The 21,923-nt window shown below is 42.9% G+C and overlaps 1 protein-coding gene across 1 annotated transcript in view; it reads right to left on the bottom strand.

Moving 5' to 3' along the window:
* The window catches only part of LOC139283424 (neural-cadherin), a 263,675-nt gene that overhangs the window by 162,594 nt on the left and 79,158 nt on the right, over positions 1 to 21,923 (bottom strand). The window contains exons 3-6 of the mRNA XM_070903433.1: positions 21,179 to 21,404; positions 18,820 to 19,024; positions 12,957 to 13,068; positions 5,631 to 5,880 (exon numbers count right to left, since the gene is read on the bottom strand). Coding sequence (XP_070759534.1) covers positions 5,631 to 5,880; positions 12,957 to 13,068; positions 18,820 to 19,024; positions 21,179 to 21,404 — 793 coding nt within the window. The remainder of the gene's footprint in view (positions 1 to 5,630; positions 5,881 to 12,956; positions 13,069 to 18,819; positions 19,025 to 21,178; positions 21,405 to 21,923) is intronic.

Genomic DNA, 21,923 nt, shown 5'->3' with positions numbered 1-21,923 from the left:
CCTCCTGTCTAATTCCCTGTTAATCAGCCCTTACAATGGTGGGCTTCCATTTGCTTGTTGAACCACCACGCACATTGTATGCATGATTCATGTATGTGATTGCGTAGAGGAACAGAGCTGGTACCTGAATTCTGTCACTTCCTTTGAGCGTACACTGGCACTCACGGAAACAAAACCAATCCCCACTCGGAGCTTAAATATGCCATTTTTATTAAAGCGGTGCGTTAGATTTGTGTATGTGTGAGCAGAGTCTTTCATGTCAGCTCATTTTTTAGATCTTGCTTCCGTCAATATTCCTATGATACGTCTGCCGGGTTCTGGTTCTGTTTGCTCTTGTAGAGTTTGAAAGCTCTTGAATCTTCAGTATGTTTTTTTACACAGTATGGGGAGGGTGAAGATAATCACTTTCGAACATAATCAAAGAGGGTGCAAAAACACAAACTAATAGAAAACTCAAGATGCAAATGTCTATATGAGTACTTGTACACGCCCGCTAGTATCCAGGTGATCATATTTGGATAATGATATTTACATGGAACATAGAGAAGCCGGGCTATATGTGTGAATGTGCAACTCTAACGTTGTCCAAGTTTCTGTGGTGGTGCAGGTGTGTGTTTGACTCTTCAACATCTAGCCACTGTGTTACTGCTGTTTTGTGAGGACAGAGAGGACGGCGGAGAGCCCTGAGAGCTCAAAAAACACTGCCACTTAAGAAAACACACAAATAGTCAAGACACAAGCAAATTAAGAAAACCTCTTCACCAAGTTCACAACACATGTGCAGAATTCAGAAAGTAGCGCAGACAGCAACAGAAACTGTTTCCAGGCGACACGAAAAAGTGGTGCACGCGGCTGGGACGCGCTTGTTTTTGCCATGGTTTGTGATTTATTTACGTGTTTGTAATTGGCGTTGGAAAATTAGCTAAATTATAAATGTTTTTTTTTTTTGGGGTGGGACAACATGCATGTGTGTGCGTCACCATATAGTGCCCCCTGGAAACAGTTTCCGTTTGCTGGTGGGGTTTGTTTTTTTCTAAATGCTTTATTGGCGAAGGTGTTTTCTTAAGTTGCAGTGTGCTGAGCTCTCAGCAGTTCTGCATTATCTGCGTTACCGGTGCCGGGCGTACTCTTTAATTGTAAGTGCCCACCTACCAAGTAACGTGAGATGAAGACTCACCTGCATGCGTGGCAGACAGTGATCAGGAACACGCTTAAGGTGTTTAAATGCCAAACTATCCCAGTTGCTAAAGGAGCACCCCATATAGCATATTCAGGTTAGGGTTAGGATACGATGGCTACATGTGCAAAAGAGATAATCCAAATACTGACCGAGGATCAGTCAAAACAAGGATACCAGTGTCCAGTGACAGGTAACTTAAATGTTAAAAAAGTAACCTGCCAATAATATCAACGGACTGTTTTCTGTTCGTCTGGTGCTTAACTGTCAGCATGCCTATCTTAAAGTTTTGAGAGCTTCCCTTGACAAACGTTAGTGCTGGACACCTGTGAAGCTCCTCACGTACAGGGGCCACCAACGCAAGTGCTGTTACAAGACATTGTTTTCCTCTGTTTAAGTATAATAAGTATCTTTCATGACGGTAAATGGTAAAGGTAGTGTACTTATATAGTGTTTTTCTTACATTTCAGAAGTCTGAAAGTAGGTGTTCCTCCGTTCTTCTCATATGTGAGTTTCATTAAACAATATATAATTGTTGCTATGTGCCAAAACAATTGTAACTGACATGATGAACTGAGTGGGAATACTTTATTGCTGTGAACGGTGTTGTTTCGAAGTCAGCACGACCTTAGCTGCATGGGACCGTTATCCTTCCTCTGCGGAGACTTTGCCATTGTTCTTATTAACTTAAATACAGGGAATCAAAACCAGGGAATGAGAAATAAAGGTCTGAAATCTGATTTGGAGGAACTCGTCTCCCAGAACAATAACAGGTGATGCCTCAGCAGGAGTTATAAAGAGACATCAATATATCATGGCAACGATACAAAAACTTTCAACTAAATACGGGGATTATATCAGTGTCTTTGGTCATCAGAGTAATTTCGTTTTAAGGAAAAATATCCATCACCACATACACACACTTTTTCTCATCTCCCTCACCAACTGCCTTGACCTTTCTTAAGACATTCATTGTCGTCATCTACTCTGACATATGACGCTGGGGGGCAAAAGCTTGTGTATACTATGTGTATTGAATCATACCCATTCACAATCTTGGGCAATTGACAGCTAAACCCCTCCTCCAAACGGCAACCCTCCAATCATAGTTTAGCAAATATACATTAGGCACAGCAGGCCTGCCAAGCTGCAGACGCTGTCATGAGAGTCCTATTTTTTTGCCTACATAAGAGAAATGGACTACACGGTGTGTGTGCTCTAACGTAAGATGCAAACATTAGTATGTTCAGCTAACTAGCTTTTTTTTTTTTTTTTTACCTATAGTGCTAACCTAGCGTTACTTCCAAGGATAAATATGAGCTGGCTAAATTATATAGGATTACAGAAAAGCCCCCGCGTTCAGGACTCACAAATCCGGTGTGTGGGAGCTGGTGTAACACTGGTATACACTACTATATCAGAGTTTAAGGTAACGTTAGCAGCTCCGTCCCACTCTGGGATTTGGGATAGTGGATTTGGGGAAGTTTACGTAGTTTGCTATGCAATAAATCGGTTATAACATGGTTATGTTGGAAAGAAATAACAGCCACAGTGTTACATTACATAGGACATCGCTGCTCCTTTGTCTTCTACATAGATCATCAACTGGTGAGGATGCTGGCATTTTACCCGGACGACTAAAAATCATCTACTCCGACATGTGACACATTGTTTTTAAAAAACTACTGCTAATTTATCAGTTTCAGTTCTCATTGTAAGCTGCATGCGTACGGCGCTAGATTGGAAAGCCTGACAAGCGTAGAGCGACACTAACTTCTGTCTCTCTTTTCTCTGCCTGTCTCAGACACCCACCTGAAATCAATTCCGCCGGCTGTATCAGTCTGTGTGCCTCCATAAAACATTCAAACATTTGAATTTATTTAAAAGTAGAATAGATGTTTCAAATCACTGGAGTCGCACATGCACAGGAAATGACAAGCTCGCCGACACACAAATGCATACATGTAGAAACGCATGCGAGAACAGTGCAGGAAGCCTCCTAGGGTGGTTTCCGTGGCAACAGCCAGGTAATAGTAGGTCCAGTAATAGGGTCCTGATGGCAAAGTGTCAGCGCGTAGATGAAAGGCGGCTATTCTGTCACTCACCATAAAGTGAGAGACATGCGGTGAAGAGGTAGATCTGAGAGTTAGGCCCAATCCCCATTCAACCTCCCTGGCTCTACCCCTAGTTTTTGGAGTGCCCTCGACTGGGTAGCTTGTTATACTAATCCAGTTTCATATAACTTTGCATCTACATTAAGCAAAAATATTCCAATGGATTTTTAAAGATTTGCATGATTATTTCGCGGAGATATGGGCTTCTTTCTCCGAACCAGTAGCCATGTTCCATGTTACACACTACCTCAATTTGCAAAGCAATCTGGGAAGCATCTTCCACCACTCCGTTTGGAGGGCCATTTGGAGGGCTAGATGAAAACAACGGGGGGGGGGGGGGGGGGGGGGGGGGGGGGTAGGGCCAAAGGGGGAATTGGGATTGTGTAGAACTTATGGAAACATAAAAAAAAAAAAAAAGGTTCTCTTTTCTTTCTCACTCTTTCTTTCTTTCGTCTTTTCTTTCTTTCTTGCACTGATCAATAACAAACATCAACACCGCGACCGGTTTCCAAAAGAGAGTAGCAATGACATTAACTTCAAAATAGCACTGCTCAGTACAATTTTTAGACTTGCTGCCTACATTCACCCTGAACTTGCAAAACACACACACACACACACACACACACTCTCTCACACATGGACACTCATTATTGCATGCTTCCAACTCCAAGAATCGATACAAATAGGCCAGATTTTCTGCCTGGATAATGATATATTTAATGACCCCTCGCTCCCTCGCTCTCTCTCTCTTCTCCTCTGTCCATCACATGCATTGACTCAACACACACATGTGCACGCTCTCTCCCACAAATACAGGCACACACAGCATATCTACAGGGAAAGTAATGAATTTTATCTTTTGAAATGTTTTCTTCCCAAGCTGTCCCTGCTGTATGTTTCCTCAAAGACATAACAGATGTGTCTGCTCATTCCCTGTGTGTGTGTGTGTGTGTGTGTGTGCGTGCACATAAATGCATTCGCATGAGCATGCACGAGTGTGTGCCTGTATGGATGCCTCTGGAGTTCTGTGTGTGTGTGTGTGTGTGAGTGATACATCATAGATTGTCCTGTACTGTTTTTGTGGCAGCTGTGTTAGAGGGTTGAGGGCTTCAAAAGGAAGACGCTGACAGTAAATCAATACAACCCAACACACACACACGCTAATCCCCTCCCGCAATAAACAACATAAACGCATGCATATCACATGCATGATGCATGAATGCACTTTATAACTACATCACTCTGTCCATACCAACACCCCACTTTGCTGGGACCTTCTCAATTACTGAATGCACACACACACACACACACACACACACACACACACACACATAGCGCGGGCTCAGTGCCTCCTGAGGGTGCTGGTGGGTACGGCTGATTGACCCTGCCTCACCAATCTGCCCAGCTCTCTGCCAGAAAATCAACCAATTAAAAGATGCAGGCACCACAGCAGCACTGGGGGGAAAAAAGCACTGGAATTGTGGGTAACGGCAGCTGCAATGCTGAATTGGGAAGCAGCTGTAAGGAGCTGACCTGACAAGGCAGGACTCTCTCTCTCTCTGTCACCCTCACACACACACACACACACACACACACACACACACACAGCTTTGGTTGTCTGTATTTTATATGCTTCACTCATAGATCGGTACGCAAGTTATCTGCGGCCACCACTCAGAAAAAGGTTAATTAGTATCAACTGAAGACTAAAAACTTGTACCTTTAACACCTTCCCACCTATTTTCACCATGCATGCATTACCCTGTTAAGTGTAGAGTTACACTGTGTTAAGGTGTATTTAAAGTGTATCTTTACACAGTAAAGACAGAGAAAATCAAAGGGGAACACATCAAGTTAACTTAAAGAGAGAGAAGAGCGCATCGAAGAACTGAGAGATTTTCTCCTCGACCCTAAGCAAATAATTTCAGCAGACAGTGGCTGAAATTGAACTAGGGCTTCATCTAATGATTATTTCATTACATCTGAAAACCAAACTGTATGCAGCGGCACGTGAAATGTCTGCAGACCAACCTAGCCGGATGATCCAACTGGCACGCAAAAGAACTTATCCTAGAGAGGCCGACCCAGATTGTTTGTCTGCAACTACGCTGTGCAGTGCAGGGGATCCAGGGCGATGCTGCTGAGATCATATCACGGTGCTGCCATGTGGTCCTGCTCACCGGAATGACCCTCGGCCTCTCCTGTCTAACCCTCACCAGCATGGAGGAATCAGACACAAAGTAAAGTCAAAAGTAACCCGAAGTTTCATTGCATCTTATCTCTTAGACACTGAACAATTGCGTGAGAACCAGAAGTTCAGAAGCCCGACTCTTACTCACATATGTTGGGAGAACTCTGGTGCCTCATCGTTGACGTTGGCCATGCGAATACGCACTGTGGTTGTGCCAGTGCGAGGGACCTCCCCCTTGTCAATTGCCATCACTACAAACTCGTACAGGTGGTTGGGCCTCTCGTAGTCCAGAGGCCCCGCAGGGAAAATGGTCCCGTGAGGGGAAATGGTGAAGTCTGGACTCAGGGTGTAATAGGTCAGCTCTGCATTCTCCTCCGAGTCGCAGTCGTTGGCTGACACTAAAGACGAAACGAACATAGAAATTGAGAATAGAAAGAAGTTACAAAACAAAGACAAAACTGGGGCCCCGTAGATCCCAACCTTTCCCTATGAAGCGTAAACTAATACCATTACTCTGGTGGTATAGTAAAAGCATGGATGTTTGGGTTGATCATGGTCAGTTGTTGAATGTAGCTTACGTGAGCATGGGTGTTATTCAGTCTCAAAACACTAATAGAATTGGTTGGGACATAGACTTTGAGAGAAAAACATCAACGTTACCACTTTTGATCAACCTCCGCAGGATGGAGGCCGAAAGTGCTGTGTAGTGATTAAGTCCAAGCCACACTTTTCAGACTTTGCCAGCTTTTCTCAGTCAACACGCTTGCAATCTATAAGTTTGTGTAGTGTAATCAGATGAAACGCATCAGCACAATACAAGTCAATAGAAATCAAATACATGTGAAATTATAAAAAAAAAAAGAGACATTTTCTTCACTGGAGCATGAGGATTTCATGGGGATTAATTAAAGAGAAAATGACTTTGTGGAGCAGAGGCTGGGGTGGATTTTTCTGTCTGTATTTTTACAAAGTTGAAGTTTGTTCTTAGAGCAGCTGATAACAGCACAATCCAGTATATCCAGACGTCTACATGTAATCAGTTTTTTTCAACAGCATTTCAATGACTGTACAGTATTTCACACACCTTTACACACACACACTACAGTATAATTGCACATTAGCTGCTTGTATAATTTTGAGTGAAGGCTGGTGTCCATGGACGACGGTTGTGCATTGACCAAGCTGTCCTATGAAAAACACGGACACTAACGCAATGTTACCACGCTATGATCTACTATATCTTTGAAAAATCAAACTTTTTTTTGTTGTTGCCAATAAAGCATAACGATTTGAGTCATGGTGAACGAGAAAACAACAGCTGAATCAAACGAGAAGGTGCAATCTGTTCTCTTAATAATGCGTGGCCAAGTTTTGTTCTTGTGTCTTGTACTGAAGCAACATGAGCGCAGGATTTCTGTTCACTTCTCATGCTATGTGACCAAAACGAACATTGGGAAGAAAGTGCTGCTCCCACTGACGTAAATGGTCAGTTCTATAACAACAAGGGGAGTAAGTGTTATTTGCACAGCATGCATTGAAAGGGCTGTCATTTCGCAGCATTTCTGTTTCTACCATCGCACATTGGGAATCCATGGAGCCAGGACTCGCTCGGCCACAAATTGATTGCCTTGCTAAAACTGTAAGGACCACCAGGGATTTGAATAAGCATATTTTCCGCTAACAAGTCATTTCACCATCAAACTCTCAATTCTCCAATTCACCTTACATTGCATTTGGCTCGCACACAAAAATAGACACCCAAACACCCATGCACACGAAGAAATACATGCACATAAACACAATGTCACTGTTTGTGTCGACTAACAAACTGTACTTATTTATTGCCATAAAGCCTTGGGGAAACTCCAACGCGTTTCATATGAACCATTTTAACAAAATATTTATTACAAGATGGTTTACAAACTCTGTCAGTGTTTACTCACATGGTTTGTTTTACTTCATTATGTCGGTACGAGTCCAATCTTGTTTTGAATAAATTAGATTAATTGATTTTGCACAGTGTTGTAGAATTAAATAAAATGCTTGCAGATTGTGGCCTCCAGTTCATCAAACTAAACTAATCAGGGCTTGTTTCGGGCTGGTGTGTGGGTCCACGTAGGGCTCCAGAACTGTCCAAAGGATGAGTTACCAGTCAGGCCTAATGACTTCATGCTTTCAGCTCTTGGATTTCTTTCTAATAAGCCAGAGTGACCACAAAATGGACCAAAACTAAGTCAAAACTCAGTCTGCACCGGATGAACTGAACTACATCTTAATAAGCAGCACGACAACCAAAGAAAGGCCGGGGCTGCGGTTGAAATGTCGAAAGATTACATCCTGGGTCTTTTCCTAAACACTTTTCCTCGACCCCGATGGGAAGCGTAGGAAAGGAAAGATGTGAAGGAGGAGGACTCAGGAAAAGGCAACCGCGGTGCTGAGAGAATCCAGCTGTTATTGATGTGGGTCTGCCGTGGTTGCCGTCGCAAGGAATTGTGGGACGCCATTATCTCCTTTCCTTTCCCTAAAGGATGGTCCAGTGTACCCTGTGGTACAGGAGATAAGTAATGAAGCACTGAAGCACCTTTCCTGAGCATCTAGAGAATTCAACCAGCTCCTATCATGGCTGCCACTTAGATACTTCCAGGTCATTTCATTCAGTTAGGAACCTTCCAAAGCAAAACATCTTTAGTTTCTTTCCTTTTGTTGGCATTGTTTGGTATAAACCACTACATAGTGGCCTGGATGGTAAGCATGGGCATGCTGTGTGCAGTTTACTCACATTAGTTAGTGTTAAAAACATTACGTAAGTTCATGTTACTGCATACCTACCAGTTCTTGACAAAAATGGTTACAAGCGCACTGACTGATTTAAAACAAACAAGCATGAAAAGAAGAGGCGATGGCAGGGTGAGTGTGAAAGCTTATAGTATGCGAGTAAATGGCTGACTTGCAGTTGCAAAAAAAAAAAAAAAAAAATGCTTCTCTTTATGTACAATGTCATGTTGCCTTCTTTTAAGCAGGTGAACAATTGCAATACTGAATTGCACGACTGAAAACTGCATCAAATCAGGGGAGGAAACGGCTATTTTTGTCCAGAATTGGCCACAGGTTTTTTTTTTTTGTAGGTTACTCACTGTGGTGTTTGTAATTTCTGTTATTTAGATTTATGTCAGCCTTGCAAGCTGGATAAAGTGAATTTACGTGCACTTACCCCAAACCGCAATCCCGTTTACAAGGACTGACATTTTTCTGTAGTGCAGCTGAAAAGTCGCTGTTTTGCTGCTGTAAAGTGATGAATAACCTCTCTTCCACTGGCAACGGGTAGAAAATGAACCGCAGTGCCCGCAGTCCAATCCCAAACACATCACATATGAGTCAATATTTAATTTACTCGGTACAGATTTGACCTCTCATTTGAGCATGTATTTATCTGTAAGTCCCCTGTTTACGTAATCTTGAGTCATCATTGTTGTGCTGGCATTACTACATTGACGGGGGGGGGGGGGGGGGGGGGGGGGGTGTATACAGTATATTTATGGCTGCTCTCCCATGTCTTTTTGGCATATAATGATTTTGTACTGAAGATGGAAACTACAGTCGCCTCAGATCTCTATGGAAAGCGAGATAATTGGCTTGCTTGGTTCTCTGAAGTTTTTTTTTTTTTTTTTTTTTTAGCCAACATTTGTCCAGTCTGACGATGGAACTCATTATGGGATTACTAGCACACAATTTAGCAAAACGATGCTGGATGCCTATTTCTCACTGCTCATTTAATTTAATACTGTAGCCTTTTAACCCACTTAATCTAGTAAGGGGGGCGGGGGGGGGGGGGGGCATGTCTTTATTTCAGGAGGCTGGGCTGTTTAGCTTCAGGTGCACTCAGAACTGATTGTGCGATGCATTTAAGCATTTTGGTTTTGTTCTTTGCTGAAACTTAGAAAAACAGGTGTTTTTGGCAACGGTGCACCTTTGTGTGCGAGACATTTTCCACCTAATTAAGCTTAAAAGTGAATTGCCGATGTTCAAATTTGAAAATTGGAAAGTCAAAATACATACACTGTTCCAGACCTCATAATATTAATAATCAGATACAGTCTGTTCACGGCTTTTTTTTTTTTATGACATGTGGTTGTTTTTTTGTTCTGTTTTTGAAACAAAGATACTCTCCCAACACAAACGCACAAACACATACATGCACATGGGCACACACACACACACACACACACACACACACACACACAGCAGCAGCACAGCGGGGTGAAACTTCTCGCCTCCCTTGGTGCACCTGTTGATGGCAACAAGCTGTGCCTCCTACACCATACACCTCTCACTCCCTCATTCACTCACTCACTTTATACTTTACTAGCATTTCTATTTGCTCTGGTGTTCCATAATGACCCTTTATTAATATGTTTTTTTTTATTAAATGGCCTAGACTCAATTTTTTAGCTAATGGCATCCCTCTAGGGATGTTAGTCCACCTCTTTGTACAACATTTCACGGCAATCCATCCAGTAGTTGTTGAGATATTTCAGTCCGGGCCAAACATTCATTCCCCACAGAGGATGAATTGGGGTGATCCTCTGACTTTTCATCTCGTGCTATCATCAGGTCAAAGTTCCTATTTGTCCAATACTTTTTATTTGGTTTATGACCAAATACCTGCAAAACGACATTACCATCAGCCTCAACTGTACTTAGTTTTAATTTTCAGGCATATATAACTGGGACAGCCTATTCAGCAGAGTCTCTGCATGTTTACTCAATGTCCCACTGACGTGCTTGTCACACTACTGCTTGTTCATTAGACAGCACTCTGTGCCAGTGAGCCCTTCAGTTGTGGTGAAAAAGGCACCGTCTGCTAGGTTACTGCATTGTCAACGCATCCTTGACAGTTAAACCTGTGTTTAAAGCATCTAAAACCAGTAACCCGACTGTTATTTTAGATCTTTCTGTATCAAACGTCGCACTGTATCCGACAATCCAAGTCACTGTTTAGAACTTGCGCAGCTCTACTGTTGATCTAGTGGCTGTGTTAGATTGAATTGCTCTTACAATGGGCTGAAAAATCACTGTTTTTGTGTTTGCACTGAATGGATTTATTGCACACAAGCTATCTCGATGTAGTACTCATCATGCTGTGGCCCATAGCTTTTCACTGTGCGCTTGTTGTGGGCCCGGTGAGTGTTCTCTGCTAATTGTTTCAGTTGGCACTGATTATTATTTTTTTCCCCAGTACTTGATTCATATACAGCGTACCTTTGGCACGTACTGAAATGCTTTTAGAGTACCGTGACATGGTGTACTGCAAAACACTCATCTCCTCTCACTCGCTCTCAGCCAAGCACATTCCCATGAGCAACAGCAACTGAGTGAAAAAATACGGTATTAGGCCTATACAAGGAAAAACATTCATATCAATATATATCTTTTCCTTGCTGTGTGCTGATCTGATCTAAAGCCCCACGCAATATAAAAATGTAAAACATCTGATATTTCATCCATATTTGGTCCATTCTCCATTCCATTTTTTAAAAATTTATTTGCTCACATCGTCGACCTCTTCTTTTTCGCAAAGTTAATAAAAATATATAAATTATTGCTTTGAAGACGTATTATCAGGCAAACATATTTATATATAAACATATTTACAATTTTTGTGGCAACATGAAGTTGGTTTTGCCCTCTTAGAGTGAAGCTAAAACAAATTCCATCACAATTTCTGAAATTCAACAAAATTGACTGAAACTCAAACGTGTTGCAGGCGGTTCTGTTCATTTTCACAACCTCATGTTCATGTTTTACTCGACTAAATGATCTATCTGGCTACAACATGACTATCGTCTTAGGACACAAATGGATTTCACAGGTCATAGCTGCTATATCATTTCATGCGACACTGTGTGTGTGTGTGTGTGTGTGTGTGTGTTTTTATAAACCATGTGCATGTATCTCATTTATAAAAAGAAATTGCCAATTTGACTAATGATGATAATGATTGGGGTGAGGATGATTGCGATGATCACAACACAGGCGTACAAACAAGAAAGCTTTGCAACGTGAATCCAAAACCCAAAAGTTTTCTGCCTGCGGCCAAAGCTAATGAGCTCTTCCAATGAGGTGTCATAACTGCAGTCATTAATAATTTAAATGCTTGCATGCTGTTTTATTTCCCTGCGTTTTGTTCTTGTCAATACTCATTTGCAGCCCTGTTGGGGTTTCCATTTTTAGCCCGCAGTAAGTAAACCCGTTTATTCAATTTGAACCGTCACTTTGTTTGGAGCTGCAAACAGAATGGACTTGAGCCGCTTTTAAAAGTGGAGGCATTGTTTGATTAGTCGTGCAGATTTGATCAATAGCGACTATTTTCAAAGATATTAGATCTATTTTAAATGGAATGTGGCTGCCGGAGCAGTCTTTATGCAGAGTGTAGAAGGAAAGAGAAGCGTGAAATGCTTTGCCATCAGTTCTGTTGGCAGTCTGTGACAGCCCAAAAAAAAAAAAAAAAAATGGACTCCTCAATGTTAAGTGTGACAGATCAAATTGTGATACCCGCAACAGTTAACATTACCATTTCCTCACATCGGGTGAAAGGTAAGCGATCCCCGTGTGGAAATTGGGTCGTTACGGGAGAGGAGAGGCAAGAGCCGCTGCACTGATGGACGTACCTGGTGATTTCACGGCCGCCAGAGCCGACGAGTACCCGCTCGGTTTCCTGACCAGTCGAAACACATGAAAGCTCTGCCACACTTCTTCTTTTTTTTTTTTTTTTGTTCGAAGAGCCACCACATCAGGGCTTCCCAGACATTTACATATCACAGACCCCCCCCCCACAGGCACACATTAGCCCACAGAGCTGCTTCCAGGGACTCACACGGTAAAATATGTATTGTTTCTGATGAAGTCTGGAATTTTACAACCGCCTAATATGGACACAGAGAAAATCTAACTCCTCTTGTGATTCACATTTTGATGTAGGGCTAACGATCATATTCATTATCGATTAACCTGCCGGTTATTGTCACGATTAATCGATGAATCTTTGAGACTGTAAAATGTCAAAAAATTGTGAAAAATGCTTGTCAGAGACCATTTTTTTCCCAGAGACCAAAGTGACGCCTTCAAAATCGATTCTTTATTCCAACCAACAGTCCAGAACCCAAAGACTCTTCTTCAAAAGAAAAGCAGCAGATCCTCACATTTAAGAAGCCGGAGCCAACATTTTCCATTTATCGCTTATCAGAATAGCTGGCTCCAAATGCATCTCCAATTCCCCTTGCAACTATGTACAATGAGAAAAAGATTGGTTTTTTTTTTGTTTGTTTTTGGTGCAAGATAATGTTATTTCATGTTGTTTGAAGACAGAAATGAAGACGTGCACTCTGTGTTGTTGTCCAGGACAAACTAAAGGGATTCTGACCATGACGGTGGTGTTATGGATCGGACACAAAATGAGTCTTTTGAGATGTATCACCTTGCAGCAGGGAGGTTGCTGTTGTCACAGTTTCCGGCACACCATCCTTGCTGTAAATAGACTGGAGGAACTCCGGAACGCAGTCATTCTCGTCAACAATAACAACTCGCACCTGAGAGAGAATTGAGGACGGGAGAGGAGGAGAAGGAGACAAAGAAAGAGAGAGAGAGAGAGAGAGTGATAGGGTGGCATGAGTAAATGACATCAAGTCTAACCTGTGGCATTAAAACACAAAAAAAAAAATCAAATCCTGTCACTTGTGAGTCATCAAATCCAGTAGCATTCAAATCTTAAAGGTGAGAAATAATTTATCGACATGGTGTGATTATTCCGTCTGTTCTGTGATCCGACGCGCTTCCAGGATTCTTCTGGCAAGATAAAAAACGCTGAACGAACAAACACCGAGTCCCGTTTACCTCGTGATTCTGCTTCACACCTGCGTGAAAGTGCAAAATGCATTTTATATCAACATGCACGTGGAACAGAGTTTCTACATTGGCCATCTCATACATGTTTCAGTAATGCTGTTACTGTATCCACATGTGCTAAAAAACTGCCCAGGCAATCACAAGTGGAAAAGCTGGAGATTAAAAGCCACACTGGGTTGGTGTTGTGAAAATTTTAAATCTGGGATTACGACTTCAGGCACCGTCCGGAATTGGTTTTCTTTGGGTCCAGAGTCGTTTTCATCTGCGAGTAACCCAAATTAACCCTACCGCTAACCAAAAGGAAGCCTCCTCCCAACCTCATCTCCAAAGGCGTGCCCTGACCCCCCTGGTTTATTTACCCCTCCTCGGTGAGGGAGCTGCTGCAGAGTCGGCACTGTGGTCCCTTACGCAGGTCAGCAGACAATGCAATCTTGTGCAGTTTTTTTTTCCAGAGGCCCTGAGCTAACATATGAGAGCGGCTCGTGCGTGCAAAGGCGTATTTGTATGGTGTGAGCATGTAGTTGAGTGTGTGTGTGTGTGTGTGTGTGTGTGTGTGTGTGTGTGTGTGTGCGTGAGACACTGTAATGCTGTTCAGTTCATTAGGGACATGAAGGCAAACACAGCATCTTCTAGCAGATGTCGAATGCCTGCTTGCAGCATTCAGGAGGAATAAATACAGACATGGGCTGGCATGCGAGCCTCTCTGACCCTCTTCCATACAAACACAGCTACACACACACACACACACACACACACACACACACACACACACACACACACACACACAGTGAGTGGTGTGTAAATACCACTGGTATTAAGTCCTGGTAGGTAAGATGAAGTTCTGTAATATCCGTTAATCCTTCAGCAAAGATCAGCTTCAAAGCAATGGACAACAAAATAAAATCTGACCATGTCAACTCCCTGAGGTGATTTGTGTGTATTTGCCAGTGACTGTTAATCTTTGTTTGCCTGTGTGTGTGTGTGTTTGCATGCCAGAGTAAGCAAGCCTATGTGCCAGTATGACAGGAGAGTGGCGAGGGTTCAACAAGATATATGGACGCGCAGTGTATGTGTGAACAAGGCTGAGGAAAAGCAAGATTGAATGAGAAGAGAGGGGAAGTCAGCCGTAATACAGCAAGATGAGCTCAAACACACACACACACACACACACACACACTCGGGGCAGCTGCAGGCAGGTCTCAGGCTGGTTAGGTAACTAATGGTGTCGATGAGCTATCACTCCTGGAGGGAGAAACTTGGAAACTACCTGCAAATTAAAGTCATGCTCACTGACTCCAGTCCACACAAACACACCACCTCTGTTCACTATTTTGACAGAGCGAGAGACAGATTTCTCAAAAGCAAAAAAAAAAAAAAAAAAGGACAGCTACACAAATTGAAGTGGTGGCATTATTTCTACAGCTTTTCCCTGGAAAACAAATTAACGTTGTCATTTCCCCCCCCCCCCCACCATTAATGCTACCGTAAACTTTAATAAGAGAAAGAGGGAAAAAATAGAACGCCTTTAAATATGAGGTGCTGGCTTGCGGGATCAACATGATCCGTTTACAGGAAGGAAGCAATTCTGATGTATAATCGTCGACAAACAGTTGCCCATCTCAGGATGAAATAAGCAGTTGAGCTGTCAGTCACCATTATTGAATGTACAGCAAGCGTCTCCGATGGAAGCAGTCTCAGGACAGCTGCACCCTGCATTCTAAAATCAAGCAGAATGCATACAACCAAAATGCCATAAGATTTTTGGCATTGTCACGCGCGCGGGTGGATATTTCAATTCACTGACTGTAGTGTTTCCTGTGCAAAGTCTGTAACCTCGGCCAAATATGATTCGTTAGAGAGGGAAAGCCCCGTTTGTAATGTTTCTTTTTTTGTTTTTTTTTTCAAAACAACCAATAGTGATGGTTTATTGGTCAATAAACCATCTTGCGTTAGCTGACTGTGCACGCCATTACCTGCCTCGTCTGCTTTTGTGTTTTTTGTTTTTTTATTGGAAAATACCTGCGCACGCTCATTTTCTTAAAATCTCTGCCGTTAACTTGCAACATGAACTGACCGGATTTTGCAATGCGTGTCTGAGGGAGGGGGGGGGGGGGGGGGCAGGAGTCGGGCTTTGTGGGTAGAGTAACAAGCGCGTTGGAATTGGATCAGATGATTGATCGTGGAATCTTTCGAAACTTAATAAAAATAAAAGTGTCTTAATAAAATATCAAAAGTCCGACTTGTTTGTTGAGGCTAAGAGTCAATCTTTGGTAGTCCACAAGTATCGAAGAGACAAGAACAGATAGTTTCAGTGAAAGAAGTGTCCACAGGAGAGGTCAGATTTTATAGTTTATACTACTGCGATCGTGCTTGCTTTATATCTTTCCAAGATAGACCGTATCAAAGGCACAAGAGATGACACTTCATGAAGGAATTTTAACTAGAGGGTTACATTTATAGTCACATGTGCTACAGCATGGAGAACAGCCATTGCACCTGTAATTGCCAGCCGATAATTGAGGAAGTAGAGCTGAGGGCTTGACAAGGAGAGCCATGTCATGTCTTTAAATTGCAAATACAGAAAGAAAAGAAAGCTGTTGAAGCTGTTGAACAGATCTGTTGAAGTTCAACTGCTGTTTGTTAAGAGCCATTTCATGGGGGGTGCTATAAGTCCACACGACTGTAACTCCAACGTCCTCAGTTTGAATCTGTGGAAATGTGCTGCACTTTTGGAAGGGGGGGGGTTCTTTTTCAAAAGAAAACTGTCAGAGTTCATCTGTGTTTATTTTAGCTGCTAACCCGAATAAAAACCTGTACGTTTTTCCAGTGACAATCCCGTAGTGCTATGAAAGGACAGAACTGTGGTACCAGGAGGAACACAAATTAATATCTTGGAGAAGTGAAAGCCATTACGATCGGCAATGACCTCTGAATGTACCGGACAGACAGTGGTCTAAATGTATGTGGGAGGAAATTGGGTTTCCTGACACATTCAGTGTACTGCATGTCCATACTGTACACGTAGCTCAACACCAACAAGGAAGTGACATTACACTTAAAAAGCCTGAAAACATATACTACAGCTGCCTGGTTCTATTTGAAAGCAGGGTTTTCACAGGAAAAAGGAAGGACTTCAGATGTATCTTGCCTGTGGACAGGTTTGTGAAAATATTCTGGCGACATGTTTCATTCAGAAAACCACGTGCTTGGTTAATAAAGCGTGCACTGTCCCTTAGACAGCAACGCTTAATGTTCTCTTTAGCCTTCAGCAGTCTGTAAAAAAAAAAACAACATATGCCTTTCCGAATCTGTTTGTGCAGCTGTTTCCTTTCCATGCGAGTGCACCGGCGGAAGACGCTGACTGTTGCATGTTTGAGTCACTGTGGCATCACATAAGTGACCAGCAGCACGACTGTTCCTTTAATCCAGAGGAAGACTGTCTCCTAAAATACTGAGGGATTGAGAGAAGTGTGTTGCAGTCGTGAGCACGCAACTTCAATTTCAAGTTGAAGTTATAGAATCGATCTAAGGAATTGTGGCGGGGCGTTACTTTGCTTGTCTCATAAATGTTGTCAACATGTGCTGGTATGGGCTATGCTACAGTATATGTAAGGCTCATTGTTGGGGTTTTCTTTTACCAGTTTTTCAGGAAATTGATAAAATACCCACCAACACATCCAGTAAACACTATTTTCACCTGGATTTTATGTACTCACACAGTTGTTTTTTTTTTCTCCCCTGTTTCTAGTAAAACAGTAGGGATGTAAATGGTATGAATATTTAATGTTGAATGTGGAGTGTGTGTGCATCGTGTCGTGTCACCGCCATACAATATACCAATAAACCACTTAGGTTTTCGTTGTAGCCATTCAGCCCTCCATTATCCTCTCAGCTGTCCCAATGTGATGTAATGACTGATGCTGTAATTCTGCTCAGGAAGCAGCAAAGAGCAAGTATAGGGGCATTAAAGCTAATATAAAGCACTGTGAAAGGTTTACCCTGTCAACAAGATTACACCATTTTTTTCCACTGCTGATCATGAACACTAAATGCTCAGTATTGGACGGTAAAATGTTTGAGTACTACAAATATATATATATATATATATATGTACGCATTTTTAGTAAAGCACCAATAAAAAGTGTTCTTTGAGGCAATTTCACTCATATCTACTGCAAATCAATTTCTTTCAAGCATTGTCTTAAAAAAAAACAAAAAAACAATCTGATTGCATCGCAGGCAGTATGATCAGTGTTCAACACACACGCACACACACACACACACACAGCATAGTTGCTATCTGGTGGTGTTAAATTGCACAGATAGAGAGGCGGCTGTGGGTGCAGGGGTTGCAGTGTCCAGGAGGTGCTGGCTTTCCAGCTGATGGGACCGTACATGTGGATGTTCAAAAGCTTACCCAGGCTGCAGAGGGCAGGCATAGGGCTAAGGAGGCCGGCTACCCAGGGCAGGAGTGTGGGCAGACCAGGGCACACGCCAACTCCCTGCCAGGTCCTGTCTTTCATTGTTCTGCCTTTTTCCTTCTCACCATTGAATTTAGTCTCTGTCTCTCTCTCTCTCTCTCTCTCTCTCTCTCTCTCTCTCTCTCTCTCTCTCTCTCTCCCCCTATGCAGGCTCTTGGTGCTCTGGAGTCCACTGGGGCCCGGAGAGGAGCAGTTGAGGACAGATGGTTCAGCAGCCCGAGGCCAGAATAATGATGGAAACCAGACCAGATGCATCGATGCCTGCAGCGGTCAGCCGCTGTTCTCTCTCACTTCCTCAAACACGAGGAAGTCACTGGAAATTCCAGAGCACTCATTCCAGACAGACAAGTCTATCTAAAACTGGACACGTACAGTTGTGTTTTTAGGTTGTGGAGTCCAATGCTCTTTTACAATCAATTCAGGTTAACGGCATTTCTCATTACAACCCACGGAGCGTTGATGGCTTCAAAATGCCTTCATTGAAAAAAGACAAAAGCGTTCAATCAGGAGGCCCTGCAACCAGACGATCGTTTTAACTGCAACACTCGCAACTATTACCGTCCATACAGCAACTGTAAATGCAGCTCAAGGATGTTTCAGAGCAATCACTGCTTGAGATTTTATGACCACGCGGTTATTTTATTCTTCTCTTTCTTTAGTCTGCAAGTGCTACATCATAACCACTGCTACTTGCCGTCTTCCAGCCAACTATCGCCGCACTGGGTCTACAGTTCTGCCCAAGTAGAAAGTGACAATAGCTTGAAATACGGCCGATCAACGGCTGCTGCACGGAAAACAAGAACATGACATCACCCCACCGGTAGAAGACTTGTTCATTTGACGACTTGGCAGATGTTGCTTGCAGTATTCAGCACAGACTGTGCAAGTAGGAGCATCCAGTCATTGCATGCGACAGCGGACATGTGACATGGAATTCACGTTACACACACAAACCTCCGCTGCGCTGCTCATGCTGTCCAGGCCCTCGCTGGCTCGCACCAACAGCAAGTAGCGATGCTGGTCGCTCTCGTAGTCGATGGGACGGGTCAGGCTGATCTCGCCGGTCTCCGCTGAGATGGAGAAGAGGCTGCTGGGATTGATGAGGAGGCTGTAGCTGATTGTTTTTTTCTGGAAGGACACAGCAGGTGTGACCAGGAAGCTGGGGAGAAATGGAGAAAAGGTGCATCATGGACTGAGTTCGCAGTACAGGGTGGGGGTAGAAGAGAGCAGAGTATATATGTGGACCGTGAAGTAATATTCTTGTCCGTTAGAGTGGTGTAGAGAAGGATTCGGTGCAGCAGATAGGCCCTTTGCACTATGGGAAGTTAGCAGCCCATAACCTAAACTGGAGAACCTGTAATGCTTTGGTTCTAGGTTCTAGGTTCCACTGTATTTTGCAAATAGTAACATTTTGGATGTTTGAACATTTTTTTTTTTCATGTTGAAAATATAGCTCTCATCCCACTGACCAGCTCTCCAGCGTCGGGGGTGTTTGTGACAGGTGGGCTGTCCCGAAGGACCCACCAGCAGCTGCCGGTCCCGCTCTCTGCTTCGTGCTGTCAAACCAGAACTCGCCTGAAGGTGCAGGTGAAGAATCGGACAGAGCACGGACTGCAGGAGCATTTCTTACCTTTTCTTTTGTTCGTTTGTTTTCATCAAGAGAAAATATAGCAATGAAGTGATTCTGTTCACTACAGAAAACATTACAAGACCTTGACGATAAGCACATTGCCCAGACATTACTGATAAAACCAGCTTCCTTTGCAGTGTTTACCTAAACACACGTCCTGCAATATTGATTGCAGTGTTGTGCTGTTGCACTCCATGGCTCTGAGAGTGCAGGCCTACCTGAGCAGTGCCTGACAATGTCTACACGTTAGTAGTAGATTAGAAGGAAGTAGACTCAATTATAGTGGATTTCTGTGCAGAAAAGAGAGGAGTTGGGTAAAATGTTGTTCGGTGGAGCAGATAAGATTTGAGCCGAGCAGATTTGTGTACAGCAACATGGACTGGAATTGAGTAAAGGAGGGCAGGGTGAAGTACAGGTCTGCACAGCGGAGTAAAAAGGTGAACTGAGCAGACTAGAATGCAACAGAGTGAGGGCTGGGCTATTTTACGGTATACATTTTTTTTTTCTTTCCAAATCCAATTATCATGATGGCAAATGTATGCAAGATCAGGTCCAAAATAATCAAACCGATGTTCCTTCCACTGTTGTGCATTACATTAGCACACACTCTTCACACACCGGAAATGAAAAACTAATGAAATAACTCCTTTCGCTGAGCTTTGGTTACTAGTTGTTTTGGAATTCCTAATTTGGAAAACAGCGTGATCATATCTTACAATTCCACTAATATTCAATAAATGATTGAAATATCGCTAAGGCCTTGAGGAGCACCTCAAAGTCAAGTAGAGCGAAAGGGGATCAGATGAGGATCGAGCAGATTGAAGAGTATCGAAGAGCGAAGTGAAGGGTAGAGAAGAGTGCAGCACAGTAAAGCATACAGGTGTCAAATGTGCTTGTTATTTTTTCAGGCGTGCTGTCTAACCCCTTACCCGATTTCCCTGCTGAAATCAGCGCAAACTACAGAACGGGATATCCACTTTATTGGTTTGCCAAAAGTGTCAGTCAAATAAAAGAAGCTGGACGCTGATAATGAGACCAAATCCAAGGACACTAGTCACAACTGTACCACTTTAGTCAGACCCGAGGCTGGGTGTGTGTGTGTGTGTGTGTAAGGATACCCAGGCCTATGCAGTATAATGTGTGAGGCATGTGTATCTGTGTGACATGCTTAATAAACACACATCACACCGATACACTACGATGTGAATAATGTAGAGACCATGCATCCCATCAATCACGGACCACTGCATCCCCAGTTCAACTTTTACTACAATACAACAATGCGCGCGTGGGTGTGAATCAATACTTGCAGTGCTTTTACTCTGCATGTTATACGTGCTCAAGGCTAAGTGTGTCACGCTTTTAATGCGGACATATCATGAAAACGTGTTAGCACAGCGCACAGAAAGACTGAATCTGTCCTTTCAAACACTTCAAATACTGTAAGCGATTTTAAACGAATGTACATCGGAGTGGATATGTGTCCATGGTAGAAAGAGAATCTTTAGGTGTGTGTTACACTGTGTGTAATAAACCCCTTCATGTGAAAGTCTAGTGGAGAACTTCAGGTAAAAAAAAAAAAATCCTTCATTTGGAGATAATGTCAGAGATAGCACCAGGATTTTTTTTTTCTATCCCTGTGTGTGTGTGTGTGTGTGTGTGTGTGTGTGTGTGTCAACTCACGCCTGTCCTTCGGGGGTGTTTTCCGGTATGGCAATAGTGAAGGAAGCGTTGGTGAACTGTGGCGGCCGGGCTCCAGCCACCACCGAGACGACGGCGGGGGCGCTGCGGCTGCCCAGCCGGTCGGCAGCCACCACTGTCAGCAGGTACTCCCTGTCCCGCTGCAGGGGAAGGCCTGTAGTTCGTACATGGCCGCTCTTCCTGTCCACTTCAAAACGGCCGTCGCCACCTGCAGATAAAAGCAATTTGGAGCACCATTTGCATTTTATGTGTCACGTGTTTCCCAGTCCATAACTAATGCAGTTTGTTTAATTATACATTTCCAACATTTTTCCACAGAAAGGCCATAATCTGCATGGGTTAATGCTCCCAAGTAAATTCAAATTACAGTAATAATTCAAATGATTGGATTTGTTGGACAAGATATGGAAGAACTGTACATAAAAGACGAGACATTTAAATAAAAACAATATACAGATGACAGCAGAATATTAAATGAATAAAAGGTTCAATGGTTCAATGCAGGTTCAAAATAACCTTTTATGCATAATGCATAACCCAACACGTTGGTGAGGCAAATGATACCATAAGAAGTTTGAAAGCATTGGGAACACTGAAAGGTAAGATGTAGATTTAATTCAATCACAGATATTAGCAGAATAGTGGAAATCAATACAAGTAAACTAGAGAGATGCAAAGGATTGTGTCATAATGCAGGTTTATCTGCGTTGATCTTGATCCTTCCAGA

Source organism: Enoplosus armatus, chromosome 1 (genome assembly GCF_043641665.1).
Source record: "Enoplosus armatus isolate fEnoArm2 chromosome 1, fEnoArm2.hap1, whole genome shotgun sequence".
Lineage (NCBI taxonomy): Eukaryota > Metazoa > Chordata > Actinopteri > Centrarchiformes > Enoplosidae > Enoplosus > Enoplosus armatus.
The sequence above is the reverse complement of the archived record's forward strand: the minus strand, read 5'-3'. Positions and strand labels throughout refer to the sequence as shown.